The sequence below is a fragment of the Actinia tenebrosa genome, unplaced genomic scaffold (genome assembly GCF_029948245.1).
Source record: "Actinia tenebrosa isolate PJP-AT-01 unplaced genomic scaffold, QUT_ActTen_1.0 PGA_scaffold5__44_contigs__length_20552954, whole genome shotgun sequence".
In the NCBI taxonomy this organism is placed as follows: Eukaryota; Metazoa; Cnidaria; class Anthozoa; order Actiniaria; family Actiniidae; genus Actinia; species Actinia tenebrosa.
In genome coordinates, this window is record NW_028292582.1 from 15,933,808 (window position 1) to 15,958,007 (window position 24,200).

Genomic DNA, 24,200 nt, shown 5'->3' on the forward strand with positions numbered 1-24,200 from the left:
GTTACTAAGAAAAATGTCTCAATATTAAGAAACTCTAAAATACATTTTACATAATAAGGAAAGCATGCACAGGACTGATAGTTGCTGTTTTAATATTTTATTTATAAATATAAATATATTAATATATTGTGACAATATAAATATCATAGAAATATATATATTACAGTCTAAGATATACTTATTGTACAATTTTCAATCTACACAATCCCATAAATATTAAAACTTTTCAACCATCTAAAGCTGGAGATTAAAATGTGTGGTTTAAAATGCTAAAAAACACTGTCTATCAGATTCTTATTATCTTTGTGTTTAATTTACATAATAGTGTACTTGGATACCACGTTGAATGTGATTCTGTCGATGTTGAAGGGTTTGTGAAGACGTTCGTTGGAAAACAGATTCTCGAGGGTTGGATGAGCACCGAAGTCTAGAATTACTCGAAGACGCTCCTGAATGATTAACAAAAATACATTCGATGTATTATTTGAGTAAATCAACAACATTATCTTTAATTACATTAGAAGTAGCATAGGCTGCCACCGAAGATCCTCTCACTCGAGTTGACACAGACCGTAGAGTAAGATAGCCTACCATTATCGGAGCAAAATAAAATTTGGTAAATATAAATTTTGAAAGCAACAACACTTCAAAGGACGTTTAAATGTTTAAAATGAGGACTTTTTTCCAGCTATACTAGTTACAGCATTTTTGGGAATCCAACATTTATGATTGCAGCTTCTAAAGGCTTTCAAACTAAAAGCTCGTGAAAGCCAGCGAGTTATAGGTACATACCATTTCTCTCTGTGAGTCGCCCCATATGAAGGGCGGCAATTGAGCGGTGTTAATAAGAGGATACACACTATCCATGTAAACCTCGCGAAAAAAGTTCTTCATGACTGATGCAACTCGCTGAAAAACAAACAGTAAGTGTTGCAATTATAGATTATGGATACAGTAAATGAAAATATGGATACAGTAAACAATGCAAGGGCAGTGTGTATATCTAGGGGGGAAAATACTGTAACCATACTACACTATTTACGTATAACTGATTTTGAAAGAAAAAATTGTCCTTGATGTACACTTTAATGCGTCTTTACAATATTTATAATGGACTCTTCAACACAATCTGTTGCTAACTTTTGTTTGATATTTCTAAAATAAGCAAGAAAGATTGCCGTGTCCCGCAGGTGATGGTCTTACCCTTTGAGATCGCTTCAATTCTCTTTTATTTCTTTCATCCCAACGTTTCTGTGAGAATAGATGAATGCATGACATTATGGACAGGAGTGAAAAACGTCTGCGCATGCTTTGAATCCGTATGCAAATTAGTCAAAATATAAGTAAATTTGACTTTCAAACATGCCTTATGAATTGGACTTCACAAAATGTCAAAACTTAGTGTCCATGCTTGAAACTTAAGACTAATTCTTTCATATTGTGTTTGTTAATACAGTATCGTGGTCTGACAAAAGTATACTCGAACTTTTTTGTATACTTTGAGAAAACAAACATTTATTTTCTCACTCAAACTCTTCAAAATTCTTAGCCAACGTGCTGAAGTGCACGCATGCGCAAACGTTTTCCCCTGGTGTTGGCGTTATGTTATTATCTATAGGGGAAGGTTTGCAGTTGGATAGTCGATGTTATGTAAATACATGACAGGTATAAGATCGTAGAGAAGGGTAAGGAAGACTGAACAAAAATCAAATAATTTACCTTTAGTGCATCCATTATATCAGGAGTACGTAGAACAGAAGGAAACGTCGAGATGACGGGATCTGCTATCAGCTCTGTATACCAGGAAAAACACTTCAGAATAATTGAAACATTTTCGATTATTACTGCGAACCTTAAGTATGGGGAACGGATGCCAGCCAGCAGAGGAGTAACCAGGGATCTTGCAGGGGAGGTGCACAGGCAATGACTTGCAGAACCAAAACAAAACAAAACAAAAAGAGGGGGGGGGAAATCAAAACAAAATAAGCAGAACCAAAAAAAGGGGAAAAAAAAGAAAAAGAAAAAAGGGGATAATGGATGAGTGATTCTTAAAAATGCTACAATATCCAGATGGAAAGTGGTCTTGATTTAATAAAAAAAACATTTACATGAAATTTTAAAGCAAAAGGAGATAGACGAGCGGACCTTAAGCTTTTATTGGGGCGGGGGGGGGGGGGGGGTGCATGTACACCCTGTGCTCTCCCCTGGTTACGGCCCTGGCCAGCAGGACAAATGTTCCTAAACATCTAGAGCCGGATATGGTTTAAAAAAGGAGTAAAATAGCAACCCGTTTTTGTGGGTCATACGAAAACAGATATGGAATTTCGCCATACTCTACAAAACTGAACAACATGCAAGATGATATTATGCACATACATAAACATACGTATATATTCGTAACTTATTTGGATCTAAGTTGATGTGCAACTTTGTACAAAACGCCAAATAAAATATGTCTGTCTGTCTGTCTGTCTGCAAGAGAAAATCTCTAGAAGTAACTAGATTCTCAAGCTTTCCAGTTCAGTGTTTATCGGAAGTATTGACCCAAATAAATAACTTGTGTATTTGGCCACTTCCCTTGAAAGCTCATGTTCAATTAGCCTCTTATGCAGACGTTCTTAGCGTCTGTCACGTGACAGACACGAAAACCCTCTGCGTAAGAGGCTAATGTTCGATTGACGGACGCAAAAAACATTGGAGTTTTGATGCTGGATTCATCAGGAAAATCCCTAAACATTTGGATGATTTAAATTGGACCAACCACAACAAACCTGCTGTGTAAGGATCTGTGCCTTCACTAAGCAATGTTTCTGCTGTTAGTTGTCTGTACTGAGCTATAAACTGCACGTATTGATGGCACGTCAACAAGGTCTGAGGTAGAGCACTGGAAAGTACAAAAACGCATGATTACTGGAGTACAAAAGAGAGTAAAGATCTCGAGTGTAGAGTCACTTTCTTTAAGCCGTGAAACAACTTTTATTTGTTCTAAAAAAATGATTTGTGCAACAGAAGAAAGAATAATAGAAAGAGGATCTACTAACCCAATTAGTTTATACTATTTCACGGGTTAAGTAATACCACACTTATTTTGTTTAATTAACCTCTAACTCAAGGGATTGGAATTCATGAGGGAAGGTCGGGAGGTTTTCAGATATTTACGCCCACACACCCCCAAAAACAACAGCAGAACAAATAGAATCATCAATGACATATTCAAGCCTTTCTATTGGTTTAACTTACTCATGCAAGTCTTTGGTTGCTTTGTTATATGACGTCAGTTTAACGACAAGTCGTGGCTGTTGATTGGTGTGGATAATGGACTGCAATCGATTCGCACTCTCTGATAAACAAAATTAATAATTAGTGTTACTTTTAATCAATTTATATGGTTTCTCTGGGCTGACAAAGAAACAGGCCAAATCCTATTGCAATTGACGTAGACTTATGGTGCACGATTTGAAATTATGTTTTCATTTGGCAATACGAGATGTAAAGTTTTGATGAGGACGGAACAGTCGGTAGCTTTAGACAGTAAGGTGGGCAAACCTTTGACACTGATGGAGTCATCCAAACCTATGCGATTCTCTTCAAAGGGTGTACCACCATTGACCAGCAATTCGTAGTTTCTATGAAAAATGGGGAAAAAATCTTCAAGCAAGGCTAGCCATTGAACTAAAGGTTTCAGGCTTTAATTACCAAATATTTTGAAAATCATGAAAGCTGACGCTTTTAACAAAATATTTCCACTGCAAAAGGAAAACCTTGCAATCTTCAAAATTTTAGACCATTAAAATCAAAGCATCTGCTTACTTGTTAGAAGCCGGCACTCCTGTCTCTTCAAATAACTTTAATAAACACCAGCCACAACTAACTTCGCTTCTTTCTCCTGTCGACTGGAAAGACAAAACAATAGTAAAACATAAGTAAAATTCAATAAAACCAACGAAACTAATAAATATCACGTCAAAGGTGCTACACAAACTCTCAGCTCAGCATACTGACGAATACAGTGTTGCAGTGGATGCTGGCTGCCTGCACCAAGCATATAAAGTCCTTAGCCTCGAATCTAGTCACTTGCTTAACTTGTTTAACTACCTCAGAAGCGAGGCTAAGAGTTCCAAGAATTGTCAATTCTGGTGACAACTTCATCAAACTTATTGCAAATACAAATACACAAAAACTTTATAAGTACTTTTAAAAAAAATGAATAATATAATGGACGGCTCTTTTTCAGAGTGAAATAATACAGAAAGACGCGAAAAATATCGGAATCAAATTTAAAAAATGTTATTAAGATGAAGAAAAAAAACTCTGTCCCTTGAAGAAAAACAACTTTTTTAAATCATTGATGCTAGACATTGATTCTTCTCCTTCAGTCCCATTATTTCAGTGTTAGATATATATTCAATATATTTTTAACAAAATAAATAACTCCTAACTTTATAACATACTAACAACTGAAAGTGTATTTATTAATCTAAAATCCAAGCATTGCCAGAAAACAAATAGAACTTAATTGCAAACTCAAAACAAAACAAAGCTTTAATGAAAATCAAATACAATAAGTATTTTTCAAGGTTTTAATATGATAATCCCACGGACATTGCTGTTCTTTAAGGACTCGTCTTTTGTCATGTTTACAACGTAAGTTGTCAGGATAAAATCAACTAAATTAAATCTAAGACAATTAATATTAAACAACTGAAGCCGAAACACCTGCTTTATACATAATATGATCAAAAGTGAAGTTCTGAAGGTAGACGACACATTTCAGCAACATTATTCTAACTGGAATCAAAAAAGGGCGCCTCTTGAATACCAACCTTTTTTTTTGCAATTTTTGAAATCCTAAGTTATTTAGGTTTATTGCCAGGAGAAAAGGGTACTAAACTAGCGACGTTCAAAGGAAATTCACTGGAAGCATTGAATTCTACTGGAAGAAAAAGCTGAACCAAGTTTTGAGACAAAACATGAATGCTTCATCGAATTTCACTCAAGATGATCTTGCATGTCCCGGAGACTCTGTTATGATACGAACAGTTAAAGTGATGGTCATAATGATTCTTGCAGGATTTGGTATTTTTGGAAATGTCCTGGTTATCTTAATCGCTGTGCTATACACGAAACAAAAGAATCTCCATCACTTGATCGTCAATATGGCTGTTTCAGATACACTTGTCATCTTACTTTATACCCTTCAAAATGTTCCTGCTCTTCTCAACAAATATGCCTGGTGGATTTTTCCGAATATTGCAACTGCCAGGAACTTGTGTAAGGTTGTAAAGATTTTGGAATTTGCATCCAGGGCAGTCAGTCTGCTAACGTTGGTTATAATCAGTATTGGGCGATACAGAGCCACAAGGGGAGCTGCCCTGAGACTACGTCCTTATACAATGAGACAACGAGTTGCTACAGTGACTTGCACATGGGGATTTGCAGTGGCATCAAACATATCGATTTTCTTTACTACTGAAATACACTTACGACATGGAATATATGTTTGCGAATTTATGGCATATACTACAATATATGAAATTGTGATGATAACGATGTCCATCACTCTCGTTTCGTCATTTTCTTTCGTTATTTTACTATGCATTTTGACATCATTACGATTGAGAAGAACGCCAGCCGTTCAAGCCAACCTCCCTGATGTTCAGAGAAAAAAACGTGCAAAGCATATAGCGAACGCGGTCAGGATGGTAGTCTGTTCCATATTACTCTACGGCTGTTGCTATTCTCCATCACTGTTCTGGCTTGCTTACTTTTTCGAAATTTCACTTAACGGTTTTTCGTATGAAACGTTTGGTCTAGGCTGCAAAGGCTTAGGGCTGCTATTATTCATAACTAACTTCTTAGTACTTCTGAATTCCTGTTTGAGTCCTTATTTCTATATCACATTTCTCCCCGATTTTCGACAAGCAGCGAAAAGATTGTTACTTTCAAAGCAACAACCTGCTGAGCAAACCTCACTTGAACTCAGTACAGTTATTGAAAATCGTGACAACAACAGTCAAATTGACCTGTAAAACAAACTGATCTCCTGAAAAGCAAAGTATCTGAACTTCACATCTAAAGATTTCGTAAATATTCAAGTCCGCTTGGGAATCAAATAGTACTGCGTCAAATAATGAGAACGAAAACAATCGCGGAATCAAACGCTAATGGAATTTTTTGACGTTTTTTTTACAACACCCTATATGTCCACTGAACACAATTAGTAATTCAATATCTCTCAACTATAATCTATGAAAGATAGCTTTTCAGTGTAAAAATGTAGTAAAACACTCGCCTTTATAGTAGAATAGATGATTGATGAAGATGTTATCAAAATAAACTTGTAAAAAACCCTTCCTTTTGTGACCACTGGATTATTGACACTAGCTCAAGGATCTAGGAGTGTGGGGGGTTTCACAAACCACAATCAAACCAACTGCAAACTAGCCTCCTTCACATACGTTCTTAATGTCTATTACGCAATGTTTAACTCGTGGGGAGGGAAAAGGTGCGTTAGGCACTAAGAACGTCTGCGTAAAAGGCTACCTGCGAACCTAATCACAAGATATTCAATACAAATTGTTTTTTTTACAGTTGACCCGTCAAGAATCTACAGTCATTGCTTAATATAGCTGGTTGAAACTCCCACCCCCCAGCCAAAGTATTGGGTCCCCCCCCCCCCCCCCCCCCCCAGAAACAAAAAAAGTGATATGAATCAACTTACCGTTCTTACATATGAAATGCTTAATTCAATCAAAATACCTGCAGGTATGAAAAGATTGATATTAAAACAAGTGACCGCAGCATGAGATAGTAAAGAGGAAAGCAAAATAATCTCTGACAATCAAAATCGAGTAAATTGACAAAGCTGACGTGTCACTTTTCCCCTTGAAATCACGGATTTCCAGGTCCCCAAATGAAAAAATAATAACGTTAATAATATACGGGTTTGATAACAGTCACAAAATATCTTATGAATTTTATACTATTTTATTACAATGGCGGGCGTATTTTTATCTTTCGCAGGGTTTAGTCATGGACACCTCAGTTTTGAGTGACGTCATTTCTACGTCACTATTTCAGACCAGCTGGAACCACTTAAACTTCAAGGACTATACCCAAGGAATATTCAAGGACCCAAAAATAATTTTCCAAGGAGTATGTTCAGCTAACTAAGCTATGGGTTTTTTTGCACATCGTTCCCAGTACCCCTCATAAAAGAGAAGTAACGCCAGGCTGATATTGTATTTTGCGTATGAGTCGTAGGCCGATCGATATGGAAACATCAAAATATTTCGGTTGACTAGATCTATTTGAAAACCATGCAAGTAACGATAAAGCAGAAATTGAAGGAGTTTTCAAGGAGTTTCGCTAAGATCGTAAAATTCAGGTTTGGAAGGGTAAGCCAATCATAGTATTAATCATAACTACTGATTATGATTTTCTTAAATCTGATTGGTTGACATACTTTCAAATTCTAGCACTAATTAGTAGGTATAGTTTCCCGACAGGCGTCTCTCTCATATTTGGGTTGTCTCGTTTGTTCCTTTGGCGGGTTATCTGTGGTGTGTACTTCCTCCTTTGACCCACAGGGATCCCAAGTCCCAAAGAAAGTGAAATAAGACGCTTGCGAATGAGGCTAAGAGAGAAGGCGAATGAAGGAGAAAGAAGGAGAGAGAAGGAGAGAGAAGGAGAGAGAAGGAGAGAGAAGGAGAGAGAAGGAGAGAGAAGGAGAGAGAAGGAGAGAGAAGGAGAGAGAAGGAGAGAGAAGGAGAGAGAAGGAGAGAGAAGGAGAAAGAAGGAGAGAGAAGAAAGATTTGATAAGGATAAACGGATGGATACATATATCAACAAATACACACCTATTGTATCTTCTGTAGTATCTAAACGCGCTAAACATTCTCCATCGTACATACTTGAACCAGCCTTAAATGATAAATAACATATGAAACATTAGCAGAGATTCAGATGATGTTGTTCTACTCTAACCGTGAACACTCCAGTATGAGTTTATTTATTTTATTTTTTATTTGTGTAAATATACTTTTATTTTTCTTTCTCTTTCATCATTTCATCTCCTTGAATAGCTTTATAGACTTTCAATACATGTAATCTGATTCGTTGACCAACTCGAGTGTTCACGGTTAGAATAGGTTGTTATCAATAGACGTCACTAGCTAATAATAATAGCTCTTTTTGATGGCTTGTAGAGTCCTGGAGGTTGTTTTGATCTCTTGTTTTGTGGTTTGATGTCGTGAAAATAGTCAAATACAATAGTTTGAGGACTTATTTTGATATGTTTTGACTTAGCATCCGCTAGTTGTCCCCCAGTCAACTCTGAATAGTCACGTTATTTATAGTTAGCAATAGAACAGTAAACGCTGTCTATGATTCCTAACGTTACATCTTGTTGCGTTACATCTCGTTGCGTTACATCTTGTAGTGTTACGCATTCTTTAGGAAGTGGGTTGACTGATATAGTTTAATGTGTGGATTACCTTTGCAGTAAAGGTCCAGCATAAAGGATCTTTGTCGCTTTGAACGGCCCGCACGCTATGTACATTACTGAGAATCTAGATGGAAATTATTATATATAAAATGGATGGACAAACGGAAGAAATAACATAAATGGTGAATGTTTTTGTGCGGGTATGGTATGATGCGGTGATCTGTTTTTTTCTTTTCTTTCTTTCTTTTCTTTCCTTTTTTTTTTTTTTTCAGTTGTGATGTTTTTTTAGTTGTCATAACGCGCAGAGGTGTAGCATTAGACCTTATAGTAGATTTGAGACATCAATATGAGTCCATTTGAAGCAGGCACCAGTTGATACAGACAGCTGTCATGTAACGTACTACATGACTGACTTACTTGTTTACGCTTCCAATCCCACAAGGACATTCTTACTTGTCTGCTTGTTACTTCAACACCTACAGGATATACAAAACCATTATGTCAAACACTTGATCAGTAGCCAGACTGCTTGGCCAGACGGCCAGACTACTTGGACACTTTGAGCTTACGCACTAAGCAAACAATTCATGGTTCCGACTCCCACAAGTTCAACAAATTAGCTTTAATATTTTAGCATTTAGAACTCTGATCGCGGAAAATTGATTTTAAACTGTTTCAACCAACTTCATGTTTTACTTTATTTCTATTAATCCCAAAGGTCCACTTACATTACTTGTGCTTAGAATCATTTTATGGTATCTTTTTTCAATACTGAGCATAAAACTAACGGATATTTTGATGACAAAATACAAAGAAATGTATGGAGCAATGTTTAGCGTTGAGTGTATGCCACAACGTATGATCAAATAGCACTAATTAGTACTATTTCATACAGAATCCTTTGTTTTCTATTGTTTAGTTATCACTATTTAGTGCTAAAAATTAGTATTAGTTTCACGGGTTTAGTGCAAGCACTCTATCGAATAAGACTAGGATAAAATATCTGTTATGGTCGTAGACACCAATTTAGTCAAACAATTTTCTGCTCAAGTTAATGAATAGCGAAGCAATCGTTGAAAGGCTGGAAACAAGTGTGTTACCATAGGAATCACAGTTTGTTCATTTTCATGTTTCATGTTTTAATACGAGTATACTGCAAAGTTTGGATGACATTCATCAAATACTCTCAGAGATGTACTGGAATCTATGTTGAAGGGAACTGTGAGTTAAGAATATGACGTCATCAACCTCCTGATTAGCATGAACTTGAAACTTGAATATCTTTCGAACCAAAATCGTTAACAAGAAATGAAAAACGCCAATTTCCTTCTTTTGCAAAGTACTTGAAAAAGTACTGTGTTTAAATAGTAAAGATTGGAAACATTAAAAATTCATCGTAGTGGCACTTTTTAAAAAGCAGATACTGTGTAGCTGTTTGTGGAACAAGATTTTATTTCCTCTGGGAAAACTGCTTCAGCCGTGATTGATTCAATGGGTTGGGGACCATGAATTAGCCGGTTTGAATAACCCCTTTTACCAGTCACTCAGATCTGTGAGACCTGTTTGTCATACTCATGCAGACACACTGATACACGTACCTGTCCCTGGTAATGGAATCTTGCGAGCAACTACAACAGTAAATACTCTGTTCACTTTGACTGGCATCAGGGTAAGCTGAAGTAAAGATGGGAAATAAGTACAAGATGACCAGAGTAATAAACCAACTTAAAGCAACACATGGTGTATTTTTTTGTCTACACGAAGTTGAATTCGTTGAATACCTTCTAGCATATTTCCTGAGAAAATGTTGCATGACACGACACGATCACGGCATCCGTTAAACCAGACTGCGCATGCGCTATTAACAGTGCTCTTATAAACTCAGTTTTCTCGTTCAGACGTTGATTTTTTCTTCTTTTTTAATTGAAATGATTCTGTGCTAAGCGATTAAGACCTTACCTACCTGCTTATGAACTGGGTCCCAAACTAAATCTCTAAACCCAAGTTGTGATGGCCTTAGTTTTGGTACCACCCATGAACTAACTTGACAGCGTTCTAAAAACCAAAAATGCCATGAACTTTATTTATTCATTCAAAATTTAATCAAAAACTTTAATCAAAAGCTCACGGTTTATTGATGTTTTTTTTTTTCATCAACGACTAGATGATTTCCGCTGGATATTGTCCATACAGAAAAACCTGTTAAGATCTACTTACCATCTTTAGTTAATTTCCCCAAGGTAGATGAGCGAAAACCAGATGGCATGGCACCCAAAGCCTTGAGTACATCGGTAACGCTTGTCTGAGGGCAGGAAGAAAAAGGTTTTTAAATAGCTATATAATATTACATCTATGATGAGTGTTTTTAGTGTTCAACGTGCCATAATTCTTTTTCGACTGCTTTTTCGCTGTTCATGTCAAACTTGTCAAAAGCAAATCTGACGGTTTTCAGCGCCATTTTGCCTCAGTTAATTAAAGGCAAATTCATGTCTGCCTCCCTTGAAAATCTCTAGACGATACTTGATTGGTGACTAATGAATGCAGAGACCTCCTCTGCTAAGCACAGCTTTGTTTGCTATTAAGATAGAAACTGTCAGCGAAAGTAATTTCATGAGAAACATACCGATTCTGAAAAGTGTGTAAATAAAAGAAGTCGAATTGTGGCAAGTCTTGAAATCATTTCACTACTGTTTAATATTTGAATTATTCTTGAAATAATGAAAAAGAAAATTGTCGGGCTTTATTCAAACTAAGGATTAATATCAAAGCCTTGATCGTGAAAGGATGAAGACGCTGGTTGTCAGGGTAACGATAAGACCAAGTCATTCGTCTGAACCGTATTTTTGGAAGCAAATAGAACAGATATTGTTTGCCATCACATTGGCCACGACAAGATTTCGGTCTATCAACAAATTAAGGAAGGAAGGAAGAAAGGAAGTTAGAGAGGGAGGGAGGGACGGAGGCGAGGCTAATCCAAACTACATGTAGTACCCTTAAATGTTAGTTCAATCAACATTTCATGATAATACAGTAAGTCAGAAACTGCTGTTATAAGTGAGACATTTTTCGTAATAATATAAACTGATACAAATATACCCTAAACTTCATATAATGGTAACTGCTATTGTTTACAATCGATAGTAAATATATAAGTCTCAGTGTGTCACATACCTCCCTCGATAGATCCATGATGTTAGATCTTGATTACTGATTTTCATCATGCACCTGCATGTGGCCTACTACTCGTCTCCCGGTATAAATTAATACCCTGTATACATTTATCTCAACCAGAACTTACCTCTTGTTTGGAACCTCTTTGTAAGGATTTCCACAATTCTTTTCCACTAAAGAGAAGAAAATTACACGCAAATAAGTAAACAAATTTATCGGACCAACCAAGCTTATGCTCAAAGATGCAGCCCAATATCAGTTCTGGAATTTAGTGTCACATACGTGTAGGTATGATTTGTTCCCCTGTTTGCTTCGAGGAGTTTACAAAAGTTCTAACGCCGAAATTGAACAAACAGTTCACTGAACCAGCACTTCTTCTACGAAATATTTTTCACAATCAGAAACCCAGTCAGGCAAGGACCTAGCCTGCTGTGCAGACGTTTTTAGTGTCGGAACGAGCCGACACTAAAAACGTCTGCACAGCAGGCTAGCAAGGACCCAGTGACTGCAGAATACAGAGGTGTTTAAGGAGTATTCATTATTGATTGCGAGAGTGACAAGAATACTCACTCTCTCCTTGGACTTGGCAAGTCTGGAACTTCATCAGACTCTGAGAATAAAAGAAATGCATAAATAAGCAGAATTATAAGCGGCATAACTCTAATTTTAAATTTTGCACTATTTCTTCAAATATCTTAGTTTTCCAGAAAAAATTCACACTGTAATAGACCGTTTTCTCAAGGTTGCGCGCGCATCCAAAATTAAGAAACTTGACGTGCCACAATACAAGTTCACAGGAGCTTTATAATGAGAATTATCTTACATTTGCATGAATATTTTTTCGATAAGTACCCATAAAATTTATTATTTTCCTCTAAATTTAAAGCTGAATTTAAATAAATTTAAAGCAATTTTACTGAATTTGAGTTTTTCAATTTTGTGGCCCATCAAGTAGGATGCGCACGCAACCTTGAGAAAACTGTCTATTGTAACTCTATTGTTGCATCTTTAAAATCAAAACAAAATTCATGTCATTAGAAAATTTGGAAATGAACATAATAAAATTAATGGATAAAAACTGTCACGAGTAATCTATCTGGACAAGATTCCGGCTTTGCTTCTTTCTTTTAATATCTCTCACCAAGTACACATTTCTTTTATACAACATCTTTGCATATTTACATATAATCACATTGTCCAATGGAAGACGCGGAAAAGTAAAACAATGAATACACAAATAACAATCAATAATCTTTCATCAAACTGCTAAATAGCTTCATTACAAAAACCTTAATTTAAATCATAACATAGTACCTATTCAATAAATATAAACAAAACAATTCATCTAGTTACCTTCTTTTGAAAGTTCACCAGCCTGTTTTGTTACTGTTGGTACAGAGGCATCAATAATCTACAAAACGAGATAAATTATTTACATTCAGCAAGTCTAAATTTTTGTGGAAATAAATCAACACATGATAAAATACCTAGTTAGAGCACAGCAAGACTCAAAGTGAATATAACCAACCAACCTTTATCAATGTTTTTGGTATGATTCCTCTTTTGCCTGATGAATTTTCTGCTACCCACCAGCCATCCTCCCTTTGCAAGAAAAAAATAATCACGAAAAGTCTAATAAATTTTCACTTTTGTTTGCAAAATATTGAATGCTGTGTGTACACCCTGTAACATGGAATGGATGGTAGCATAGCAGTAGAGGCTGGAGTAGAGAGGAGAAGAAATTAAAGAAAAGAGAAATAGCTAAAATCTAAAACTAAAACTAAAAGAAAATCTAATCCTCCCATTAATAATAATAATAATAATAATAATAATAATAATAATAATAATGATAACAATAACAATAACAATAACAATAACAATAACAATAACAATAACAATAATAATAATAACAATAATAAAAAATAATAATAATAATAATAAATGTGAATTTTAAAATGTCAGTGAATTTTTTATGTACATTAATGTACCTTGGATCAAGGATCTTAAGTATTTCTCCTTTTCTAAAGGGTAGGTCATCTGGCTGTTCACCTGGGAAATCACTCAATGCTTCTACGTGCTTAACCTATTCAATAAACAAATGATACAACATAATAATTACTATATTAAGCATGGTTAATGGTTATAGGAGCTCCATTAATTACGCTTAGATAAAAACAGTTGTTTTGTACAAAGTTAACTAAAAAAAACTAACATTGTATGTACATGTACACATATTTTTCATCCCCCTTTGAAATATGAATCTGGCTGTTTAGAATAATGTCATACACAGTGGCAAAGGGAGGGAGTATAAACACACACCCATCCTCCACTCAACTTAAAATTCATGTGTGTTTTGAGTGTTTTTATTTCAAAACATCAGCCCTGGTCTGGGAGGCCTAATCCACCTCTATAACATGAAATCTGTTTTGTAATATATTTTTTAGTTCAGATTTTGCCCACTTGTGGTGCTGCACAAAAATAGCTCACAAGGTCCCACTCACATGTATATTACGCCTACAGTATTTCCAACCCCTTCAAAATCCCCATACCCATCCCACTATCAACTAATTAAGATATCATTAAAAAAGGCCATACACTGATGCAAGTGGTTGCTGATCAGTGTTTCTTTTATGTTCCTCTGACATCCCCATGGATTTAATTAGTATCATACAGGAAAGCACCATAGGACCATGAAATCCAATTAAGGACGGTGCCTACTAATTGAGAATCAATTTTTTTTTTTTTAAATGACTATGTGAATTATTTTAACCTACAGTGTATCAAAGGATTGTCAAATTCTGGTTAGGAAAGTAGGGGTCACCATGCATTTAAAAGAAATAATAAGGCTTAAAAATTGTTAAAAAGTGATGACGTCATGATTTTACTAACACCAGGAAAAAAAATTTTTTTCAAAAGAATTTGAGAAATTTCTAATTTAAATCGCCCTAAATGACTGACACTTTGTTTCTTTACTAAAATAAACCCAATTCTACCATGACTTTAATAGTTGGCTATAATATATATAATTTTTTAGCTTCGTGCTCCCTATTTTCCATCAGTAGGTACACAAAGATTGTGTCCATATTCTTTTCAAAACCAATTATTTTTTATAAATTTCATTTCACGAGGCTAATTTAGCATTTACTCTATCATTTAAATGAAGAAAAAATAGGGGTATCCAGGCATTTTTAAGAGATACAAATTTTTAAAGAACATTATTAGGGATAAATCTGATGCCGAATGCGTGACAAGCGTTACACAGCATGCAAAACGGCGTGACAAACTCTGTTTTCGGCGCGTTTGCATGCACGTCAAGCTAAACATGCTGCTTCCTGCCATGCAAGCAAAAAACACAGAGAAAAACTCGATATTTATAAGCTTTATAGTTCCAGGAAGACTATTGGGTTTGAAGTGAAGTTATTATTGACTTTTTACTTAACAGCAGAAAGGAATTTGTGAAATATTTGGTACGTAATAAGATGATTTTTTAGATTGAGAACTCCAAAGTAAAAGAATTTAATGATGAAAGTGTTTAGCGACCAAAAAAAGATTTTCAAAACTATAATTACACACCTAGATATCAATAAATGGTAAATTTTCAATTTCATATGACTTGTATTTCTTGTTTGTTTTTATTCAAGTTTTATAGGATTAAATCTAAAGAAACGGTAAAAAGCTTTATTATTGAAAGGATTTGGTTTTTTAGAACTATGAGTCTGTCATTTTTATACTGAAACGCACTTGCCCAAAAAAACCTTATGATTCTTTGTCAATAATACTTAAACCTTAGCAAATTATCTCTTTAACAAGCCTGGGTTACTTAAGATCGTTTTCTGCTTTAACTTTTATTGAAAATAAACGTTTTCTTTCGTGCAATTCAAGTAATAAATTTTGAAATTCCTTGAATGTAGATGCGCAGTACGTGTGCGCGTGGACAATAGTAGGCACCGTCCTTAATACCTATTAATTATATAGCTGCCTAATTAATCCCATATCAACAAGACCTGTCTAATTAAGAAAATAATTGGACAGTTACCTATATGGGATTAATGAGAAGCTGTATAATCATTATTATTTATTGTTTTCATTATTGCAAGATGTAAAAACAGTCAGAATAGAAGGAATTTCATCTACAATTATTATTACTAATTATCATTATTATTAGGCATACTTGTAAATAGAATAGAAGATATATTATTTACCATTATTGTGTTTACAGGTTGTTCAGTCCATGTGTCCTCATCACTGTCTTCACCATCAGAATCTTCCTCACTTCATTCAAAACAAAACACATTAAAACAATTCAAGTGATGTCAAAAATGTCCACATCCAAGACCACCTTAGGTAATGTGCTCCACTCGCACTTCAGCAAGTATTTGTATACATATTCATAATTTATATAATATTATTATATTCATTTATTTGATGGTATTCTAATTATAAGTGCATTGAGACATTTATGTAATAGATGTGCTAGAATAAAATATGAAGACATAGCCTATTATGGTCAAATATGTACCTAACTGCAGATGAGTTGGTGTTTATGATTGTTTGTGTACTTCAGCATGATCCCTTGAAACATAGTTAATGGAGTGGAATAGTTGGCAAACCTATGTTTGTGGTGATTTTTTCCATGTTTGTTATAATATGACTTTGACCATGCTTAATGATTTCGTCGTAAGAGGTCAAGTTAGGACTTCAAGTTAGAAGTTAACATCTGGACAAGGTACCGATCATTTAATATGTTTGTAAAGTGTTTATGTATTGAATCTTAGTCTTAATAATTCGTTCCATCGCGTATAATTCCGATACTATTTAGTTACATTCCTTTGTTGATCTACTTGTAGTTTTACGGATAAGTCAGAGATAGTCAAGATTGACGAGATATACGAATAAAGATCAATCCAGTAAGCAGTCCAGTCTTAATTTGCCTAGCAAAGGCCACACAGAGAACATTCTAAAATATTTATCATTTGTTAATGAATCCTATATGATTAATATTAATTGTTTATTGGAAAAGAAATTGCCTTTTTTATGCTTTCTTTTTTATCATCTTTATCATAATTTTATCCGCATAGTTTGTGGTGAATAAGAATTTTCAGTTTCAAAATGTTCATAGTACATGAAAATAATAAGGAAATGAGTATTTTTATCCATACAGTACTATACTTTGCTTCAGCATGCACAGTCAGTATTACGTGACGGTAACGGTTCAATCTCAAACAAAAACAATAGCTTTGTTCTGTGGAGTTTCCAAACCATTCTCACTGCTCCATTAACTATGCTTGAAAGTCCTACTTTGATCATGGCAAAAATGTTCAGTACACCTGACAGCTAGCAACACTTTCTAGTCTAACCACATCTGTTGGATAGTGGATCAAATTTTGAGTTACCATAGCATCCAAAAGAGCAATTTGTGACAGGTGTTATTTCTATATTGTTGTTTTCTCAAATGTACCACTCACAAACTACTTAATATATGCCGATGAAAACAAAAATTATTGACAAACAATTTTGTGATCGCATTTAATACCATTATAAGTAAATCTTTCGTAAAATAAATACAGTAATTTTGACTTTTGGCCACCCCCCTTTCCCAACAAAACGGCAACAAAACGGTGGCTATTTTTTTTCATTCAGCGTTCTGGGAAAAATGGCAGCTTTTTGAATTTCCCCCTTCAAAAAATTATGGCTACGCCCCTGTCAACTTCAGTAAAATAATCATATATGGCTGGAGTATTTTGCAGAAGCATGTCTTTTAATTATTAATAATAATGATAATCTATTATTAATAATTATAACCACTAATTATACAGCTTCTCATTAATCCCATAATTCATAATTGGACAGGTCTTGTTGATATGGGATTAATTAGGCAGCTATATAATTAATGGGTAATGGGATATCATGCTCCCCAATCAAGAAATAATTAGACTCGAAAAATTCCTCTGACTGCCAAATTGCCTATATTCATGGCCTCATATCGGCCTATGGCCTCATTCAATTTTGTCAGTCGTTGGAATTTTCCTCGTCCAATTATTTCTTAATTGGACAGCATGGGGTCCTATTACATATACTAATTAATGGGCAATTGGGATTAATACCTTTCCTCTTCCCCATCATATTCTCCTTCCTCTTCCTCCTCCTCCCCATCATCATCTCCAGCATCTTTCTCTTCATATGATAACAAATCACTTGTTGATCCTTCAACACCATTGCTTTGGACTTTCCTGGAAAATTAAAAAGCAATACAAATCAGCACAAGTCATCATTCACCAATCGCTATATCGTCATCTCAGATGAGTTTGGCATGACAAAATTTTCTCAAAGTTTTTTGGGTGAAATGTGCATGTTGCCAACGGCAACATCAAAAGCATTCAATAGGAAGCATTGCAGCAAACTCAACTGAAAAGAGCAACATAAAGAAAAATCAGAAATTATAAGGAAAATAGGAGCAAATTATTTAGAGGCAAATGGGAAACTGAACACATCTGTTCAATAAGCTTTTGCTGTCTTGATAAAAGTGAGGAGATCACTAGCTAAAAACTAGTGTGAGCTGCATCAGTGTTTCTAATGAAACAGTAATGATAAAAGGGTAAATTATACACCGTGAAAGGATGAAAAAACTTACTGACATTTCGGATGCTAGTCCTTCGTTGGAGTAAAAGAGAAAGAGGTGGTAGAAAGGAGTGTTTATATGATAGAATAAGACAAAAGAAACCAATGAGAACAAGGTAGGCAAGGAAACAAAAACAAACAATCAAAAGACAAAAGAATGGTTTAGTAGAAAGCAAAGCATTCATTAATCCCGCTGGGACTAAGAGTGCCCAATAGGTGAATAAGCCACATTTCTTTGGTCTTGCGACAATCTTTCTTGTCGTTAATCAAAGAAAGACCAAAAACAATGAAGTCACAAAGAGAATTATAGCGTCCTGAACGTCAGTAAGTTTTTTCATCTTTTCACAGTGTATAATTTATCCTTTTATCATTACTGTGATAAAAGTGAATTAAGTGAAAATGTTAAGTTTAAATGAAATACCTGAAGGGAGGATTGAAGAAAGAAAAAATAGAATAAAAAGCAGACTAATGAACAACAAACTGGCTAGCTATTACCAATATATTGTATAAAATATATACATAAAGATAATAGAAAACTAAAAAAAACTAAGGAAAAAAAACCTAAGAAATGAAAGAAAAAAAAAAAAAAAAGAAAGAAAAGAAAGCAAGAAAAAAGTGCAAAATATAACTTTTAACTTGTTCAGCAATACCTGAAATAATCTTCTTCCACTTCATCTGGTTCAAGTTGCTTGGAGATGTTCTGAATTTGTGACTGGAATATATCAAAAAGATGATACAGCTTTGATACAAATAGCTTTGTCTTACCAATAAAAAGAATATAATCTAACCATTGGAGCACTAAGCAGTAGAACGCATGTAGTAAAACCATGAAATAAAAACAAAGTTGATACTGACAAATAGCATGTATTTAGTGACTAATAGTTGCTATCACTCAACCAGAACATTCATCAATCAAAGACAAATACATAAAATACCACTTGTGTCTTTTGGTTAATAAATGTTCTGGTTGAGTGATAGCAACTATTAGTCACTAAATAGCTACTATTTGTCAGTATCAACTTTGTTTTTATTCATGGTTTTACTGCATGTGCTCTATCTCAATCCATGTTCAAAACCAAACTTTATGAAAACATTATCTTATAAGATCACAGAAATGCAGTTGATGAAAATAATAATTACTGAAGAGTTTTTTACTATTCTTGAGCCAGTGATTAAGTTTTTATCAAATGCAGGAAATATTAGGACTCACAATAAATATTTTTCTGAAACATTTCCAATTGTCAATCAATCCCTGATAATTTGAAGCAAATGAATATTGTTGCAAACAATTAAAGCTATTTAATTTTCACTACATATACCTGCAATCTAAATATTTGAAAATGAATAATGAATTTGGGGAATTATTGAATTAGTTATTATCTTATGCATAAAAAAAATTTAAGAAAAAAAGTTGCCCTACATGGCTTGTATTACAACCTGGTACAAAATGTGCAGCAACATATCTATTGTCTTGTACAGACAAGCTTGAATAAATACTGATAAACTCAATAAACAATATTATTGTTACACCAGAAACATTCTGGCTAATTCATGAAATTTATGGACAATTGATATAATCTTTAGTAAAGTTATTAAATATCTCTTATGATATATATAGAGAAAAAAAAGCAAAAAAAAAAGCACTAACTTGTACTGAAAAGAAATATATATATTCCACATACTGTATTATGACACAACCGATACACACTGTACAACTATAAAGATGAAATCCAGGGTGTGAATATTTGGTGTGTCTCATAAAAATTCTGTATGGGCACATTAAGATGTATTGTCCTGAATGCTATATCATGGTTTGTAAAGAATGATTTTAAAGATTTAGAGTGTAAGATAAAAATGAACTATCACTGTGTAGGTGCTGTACAATCATTATAATTGAGGGTATTTTATTTTCTACAACCTAATAGCTTGAATCTATCATTCTTCAACTACATGTCATATGTTTAGTCATATATCCACTCTTATAGTGAATATTAGGTATTTTTTTAACCTGAAAATCACAAGCAGACCTAGAAGGCATTCATATTGGACAGCAAATAATTAAGGCAAGGTGTTGACAAGATGAAAGGGATATTAATATCTAAAAAGCCTTACCTGATCTTGAAATCTAACAGATCTATTCATTTTAAAAATATGAAAGCTTGGACATTCATAAAGGAAATTAGACACTTCTAAAAATCAATTTGGTTTTCCATTAATTCTTGATAAGGTGGTAAAATAAGAAGATATTTCCAACTGGTATATATCTTTGACAATAAGAGTGAAATAGAAAAGACCTATTACCTATTCAAACAATTTGTCAAAGACTTGGCTGTTTTGAAACTAATTTACATACATCTGGAATTGCTGCTTAGCAACCAAATGATTTGTTTTCACAGACCTCAAAGCTGTCAAAAAACTCTAAGCTTGGAAAGAAATGAAGCAGGAAGTCAAAGTAAATAAAACTAAGTATAATATAAATAGTTTTTGACAACTGAAAAAGCAAAAAAAAATCCAATTATATATGATAAATTACAATAACTTGTCTATTAGCTGTTAAAGCAGGCCGGTATATAGCAAATTAGAACTGAATAAATTCACAAATAATAACATTATTAACTAATATAATAATAATATTAACTAATACTTTGCTCTTATTGGTAAATATTTTAATTTCATTTACATTTAAATTGTGTTGCATGTATAAATATAGAGCGGATGCAATTAAACCGTGAAATAAAATCAAACTAAATACTAACTAATAGTATCTATTTAATGACTAATAGTTGCTATCACTCAACCAGAACATTCATCATAAAAAGACAAATCTTTTGTTTAATAAATGTTCTGGTTGAGTGCTAGCAAATATTAGTCACCAAATAGATACTATCAGTTAGTATTTAGTTTGATTTTATTTCACGGTTTAATTGCACATCCACTCTAGTACATGTATCTATTAAGTGACTAATAGTTGCTATCACTCAACGAGAACATTCATCATACAAAGACAAATCTTTTGTTTAATATACGTATGTTCTGGTTGAATTATAGGGCCCAGAGGTGTAGTTACAGCAAATATCTATACCCCACCCACATTGGAAATTCTGGAGGGAATTTGGGTCAGAGAAAGCACAAAATTACAGAGTTTGTATGGAAGAAATTGGAAGTTTCTGGGGGTAGGGACGTCCTTTTGCAAATTCCCTCCCTATTTGGGGTATGGATAATAAATTCTGGAACTACAAAATATTTATCAATTTTATTCTCACTGAATGGTACCTTTAGCTCCATTAATTTTTCTTTTTCTTGTTTTCTTTTCAAATTAAAATCCCTTGGAGGGTTTGTCTCATTTTCCTAAAAAAAAAAGAAAAAGAAAAGAATTGCTCTTTACATATACATTTTTATTTCTAAGAAGCCTAAAGAACAGCTGATGGGCTTTACTAAATACATTCCTCATGATTATAATGCAATAGAGTATCAGACTATCAGATATTTTGGCTGTCATAAGAAAACTCAGGCCTCCCATTCCACACTTGGTAATTTTTGTAATATTAATAATAATAATAATAATAAACTTTATTTAACACAGAATCCATAAAGTTAAAACTTATTTACAATGGAGCTGTGTAAAATACACACACACACACACACACACAAAAAGATTAAAAATATGGAACTATATAAATATAAGAATAAATAAATATGAATATGTATACACCTACCCGCAAGAACGCTGCCACAGGAAAAGAAACATCAGCAATTCAGCGAGAAAGGAATAAACCACAAGACAAAGAAGATCTCTGAAGCCGAACTCCAAGAGACAAAGGAAAGAGTTCAGCCTCAGCGATCCTCCCCCGCCATGCTGATTCATTCACCCCCCACCAAACCACAAAACCACAAACGTCCCCTCCCCCATGACAACGCCCTCGCAAGCAGGCACACATATATATAATATGATATTAATTATAAATGTCATAAGATATAAACCCCCTACCTCCCCCCCCCCCCCAATTGAATTTATGACCAATAAGTAATTAGCCCTAACTACGTAACTTTGTGGATATGAAGAATATTTCTAGAACGAGTATCATACTTATGTACTAAAATTAAATTAAAGACCAATAAGTATTTGTGAAAGCTCTAACTGAAGAAGATTTCTTGACACTATTGTATTATATTAACCTTTGATAGAAGTTTTACTTGATTTATCAGGGAATCTATCTCAGCCTTAAGTCTGCTACACCTATCATGATCAGAATAATAAAGAATATATTGAGCTACAATGTAGGTATCAATTGATTTGAGAGTGTATGACTAGTAAAAAGTTTCTGCCTGTATTATACAACCTTGCCAATACACATCAAAGTAATAAAAAGAAACACATTTAGTTTAAGCTTAAGCTTTTGAAATTGAGTTTTGGACCTAAAGTGATAATTTGGTTTCTTAAAATTTTAAGCATGGTCTTTCTGACTTCTGGTGTTCACATGACCTTAAGGAGAGCAAAACAGAAATTTCAAAATGAAAATATGGCCTGGTAGTTTTTATAGGAATCAAAAATATTTTTATTTGAAGTTGTTAAGTACATTGACCTTAACAAGAATCTGAAAAATTTTCGAGTCATATAAAAACCACCAGGCCATTTTGAATTTTCTACTATTTTCGCCTTAAGGTCACATGACCACTGGAAGTCAACATGACCATCCTTAAAATTTCAAGAAACCGAATTATGATTTTAGCCCCAACACTCAATTTCATAGGCTTAAGATTGATAGAGTTATTGCAGAAAGGTAGTTTTTCAGTGATCCATTAAAAGACCAAGCCTTAACATGCTTGAGATACTGTACATTTAAGTGGTGTTTTTGCAGCCTTGACCAGTTCTTAATAAGTGTGTGTGTGGGAGTGGGGGGAGGGGGGGTGAAGGATGTATAAGAAAGTGATGCATGGAATCATTAAAAAATCAATGCTTGGACTCTCTGTGTGGTTTTGTGATGCCACAATTTCCAATCAAGGCTACAAAGGTTTGTCCTGTTTAAGGCCAGAGCTATCACTAATCCCACAAAATTATGAAGTCAACTGCTTCAGTGATTTTTATCCAGATCGAGTCCCTTTTGGCCTACTTGAGTTGGCCGATGATAACATTTTTTTGAATGGACTGTATATTCATATATACAGTATTCATCAAATTTTTCAATGGTTAAGCATGGTATGGCCACTTATTATGGCATGATATGACATCAACAGTTGATAAAAATTAGCTATTAGTACTATTTATTCCCATGGAAACCATTATGTATACAATGAATGATATGTAGGTCCCACTGCACTTACTTTTTGAAATTCCTACTTCTTTCTGGGGATGATATAGAACTTGTGACGAGGTGCTCACGGAACTCATTAACCTATAAATACCCAAATACTTTAATCTTAAGCCTGTTTTTTATCACGCGCCATTTATAATTTTCGTCTCAGTGAGTCATAGCTCGCGTCGTATGAATAAAGTATAGTAAACTATATTATAACATTAAACAGAGTGGAACATCCAGTTGATAATAGATTAAGTTAAACATCATAATAACTGAACTACTTTTTTACTTATATATGGTTTAGATATAAATAATAACTGTACACAAACAATTAGCTTCTGAAGATAATCTCATCAAACCTGTTGCGTGAGGGATGAAACTTGATCTTGAAGAGCTTTTAGTGGGCTTTCTTGTTGGAGTTTAGCCAAGGCATTCACTTTTTTTAACAAAGACATTATATTGTCTTTATCCCACGGTGTCAAAGGATGCTTTGAACCAAGATTTAAAGCTAAAAATCTGTTAGATATGAGGTAGGATACTGCTCCTGCGCTGCTGTCAAGATACTTCGTCCATTTTAAAAACGTTCTCGTTCAGGACGTGTGCCCCGGGGGTCTGGGGTAGAAACCCATGAGCCCTTGCGCGCTTTATTATTCTATTTTTAGCAAGTC

At 34.2% G+C, this 24,200-nt stretch overlaps 1 protein-coding gene across 2 annotated transcripts; it reads right to left on the reverse strand.

The window, feature by feature from the left end:
* Positions 1–75: 75 nt before the first annotated feature.
* Positions 76–24,142, reverse strand: LOC116299622 (nephrocystin-1). 2 transcript variants are annotated; one of them, XM_089037307.1, is made up of 27 exons: positions 23,892–24,142; positions 23,558–23,628; positions 22,412–22,472; positions 21,509–21,583; positions 18,886–18,947; positions 17,722–17,847; positions 15,820–15,889; positions 13,606–13,700; positions 13,150–13,219; positions 12,971–13,028; positions 12,188–12,227; positions 11,745–11,790; positions 10,664–10,748; positions 10,410–10,501; positions 10,045–10,120; positions 8,864–8,922; positions 8,496–8,570; positions 7,860–7,923; positions 6,722–6,759; positions 3,811–3,893; positions 3,547–3,626; positions 3,241–3,340; positions 2,772–2,884; positions 1,720–1,793; positions 1,204–1,251; positions 793–909; positions 76–449 (listed from the first exon to the last, which is right to left on the reverse strand). In XM_089037307.1, exons 1-27 carry the CDS (start codon positions 23,985–23,987, stop codon positions 315–317), a joined length of 2,109 nt encoding a protein of 702 aa, XP_088893433.1. In that variant the 5' UTR covers positions 23,988–24,142; the 3' UTR covers positions 76–314. The 2 variants fall into 2 exon arrangements, with proteins under 2 accessions (XP_088893433.1, XP_088893434.1); XM_089037308.1 differs by lacking the exons at positions 21,509–21,583; positions 22,412–22,472; positions 23,558–23,628; positions 23,892–24,142 and adding an exon at positions 20,348–20,496.
* Between the last annotated feature and the right edge of the window lie 58 nt (positions 24,143–24,200).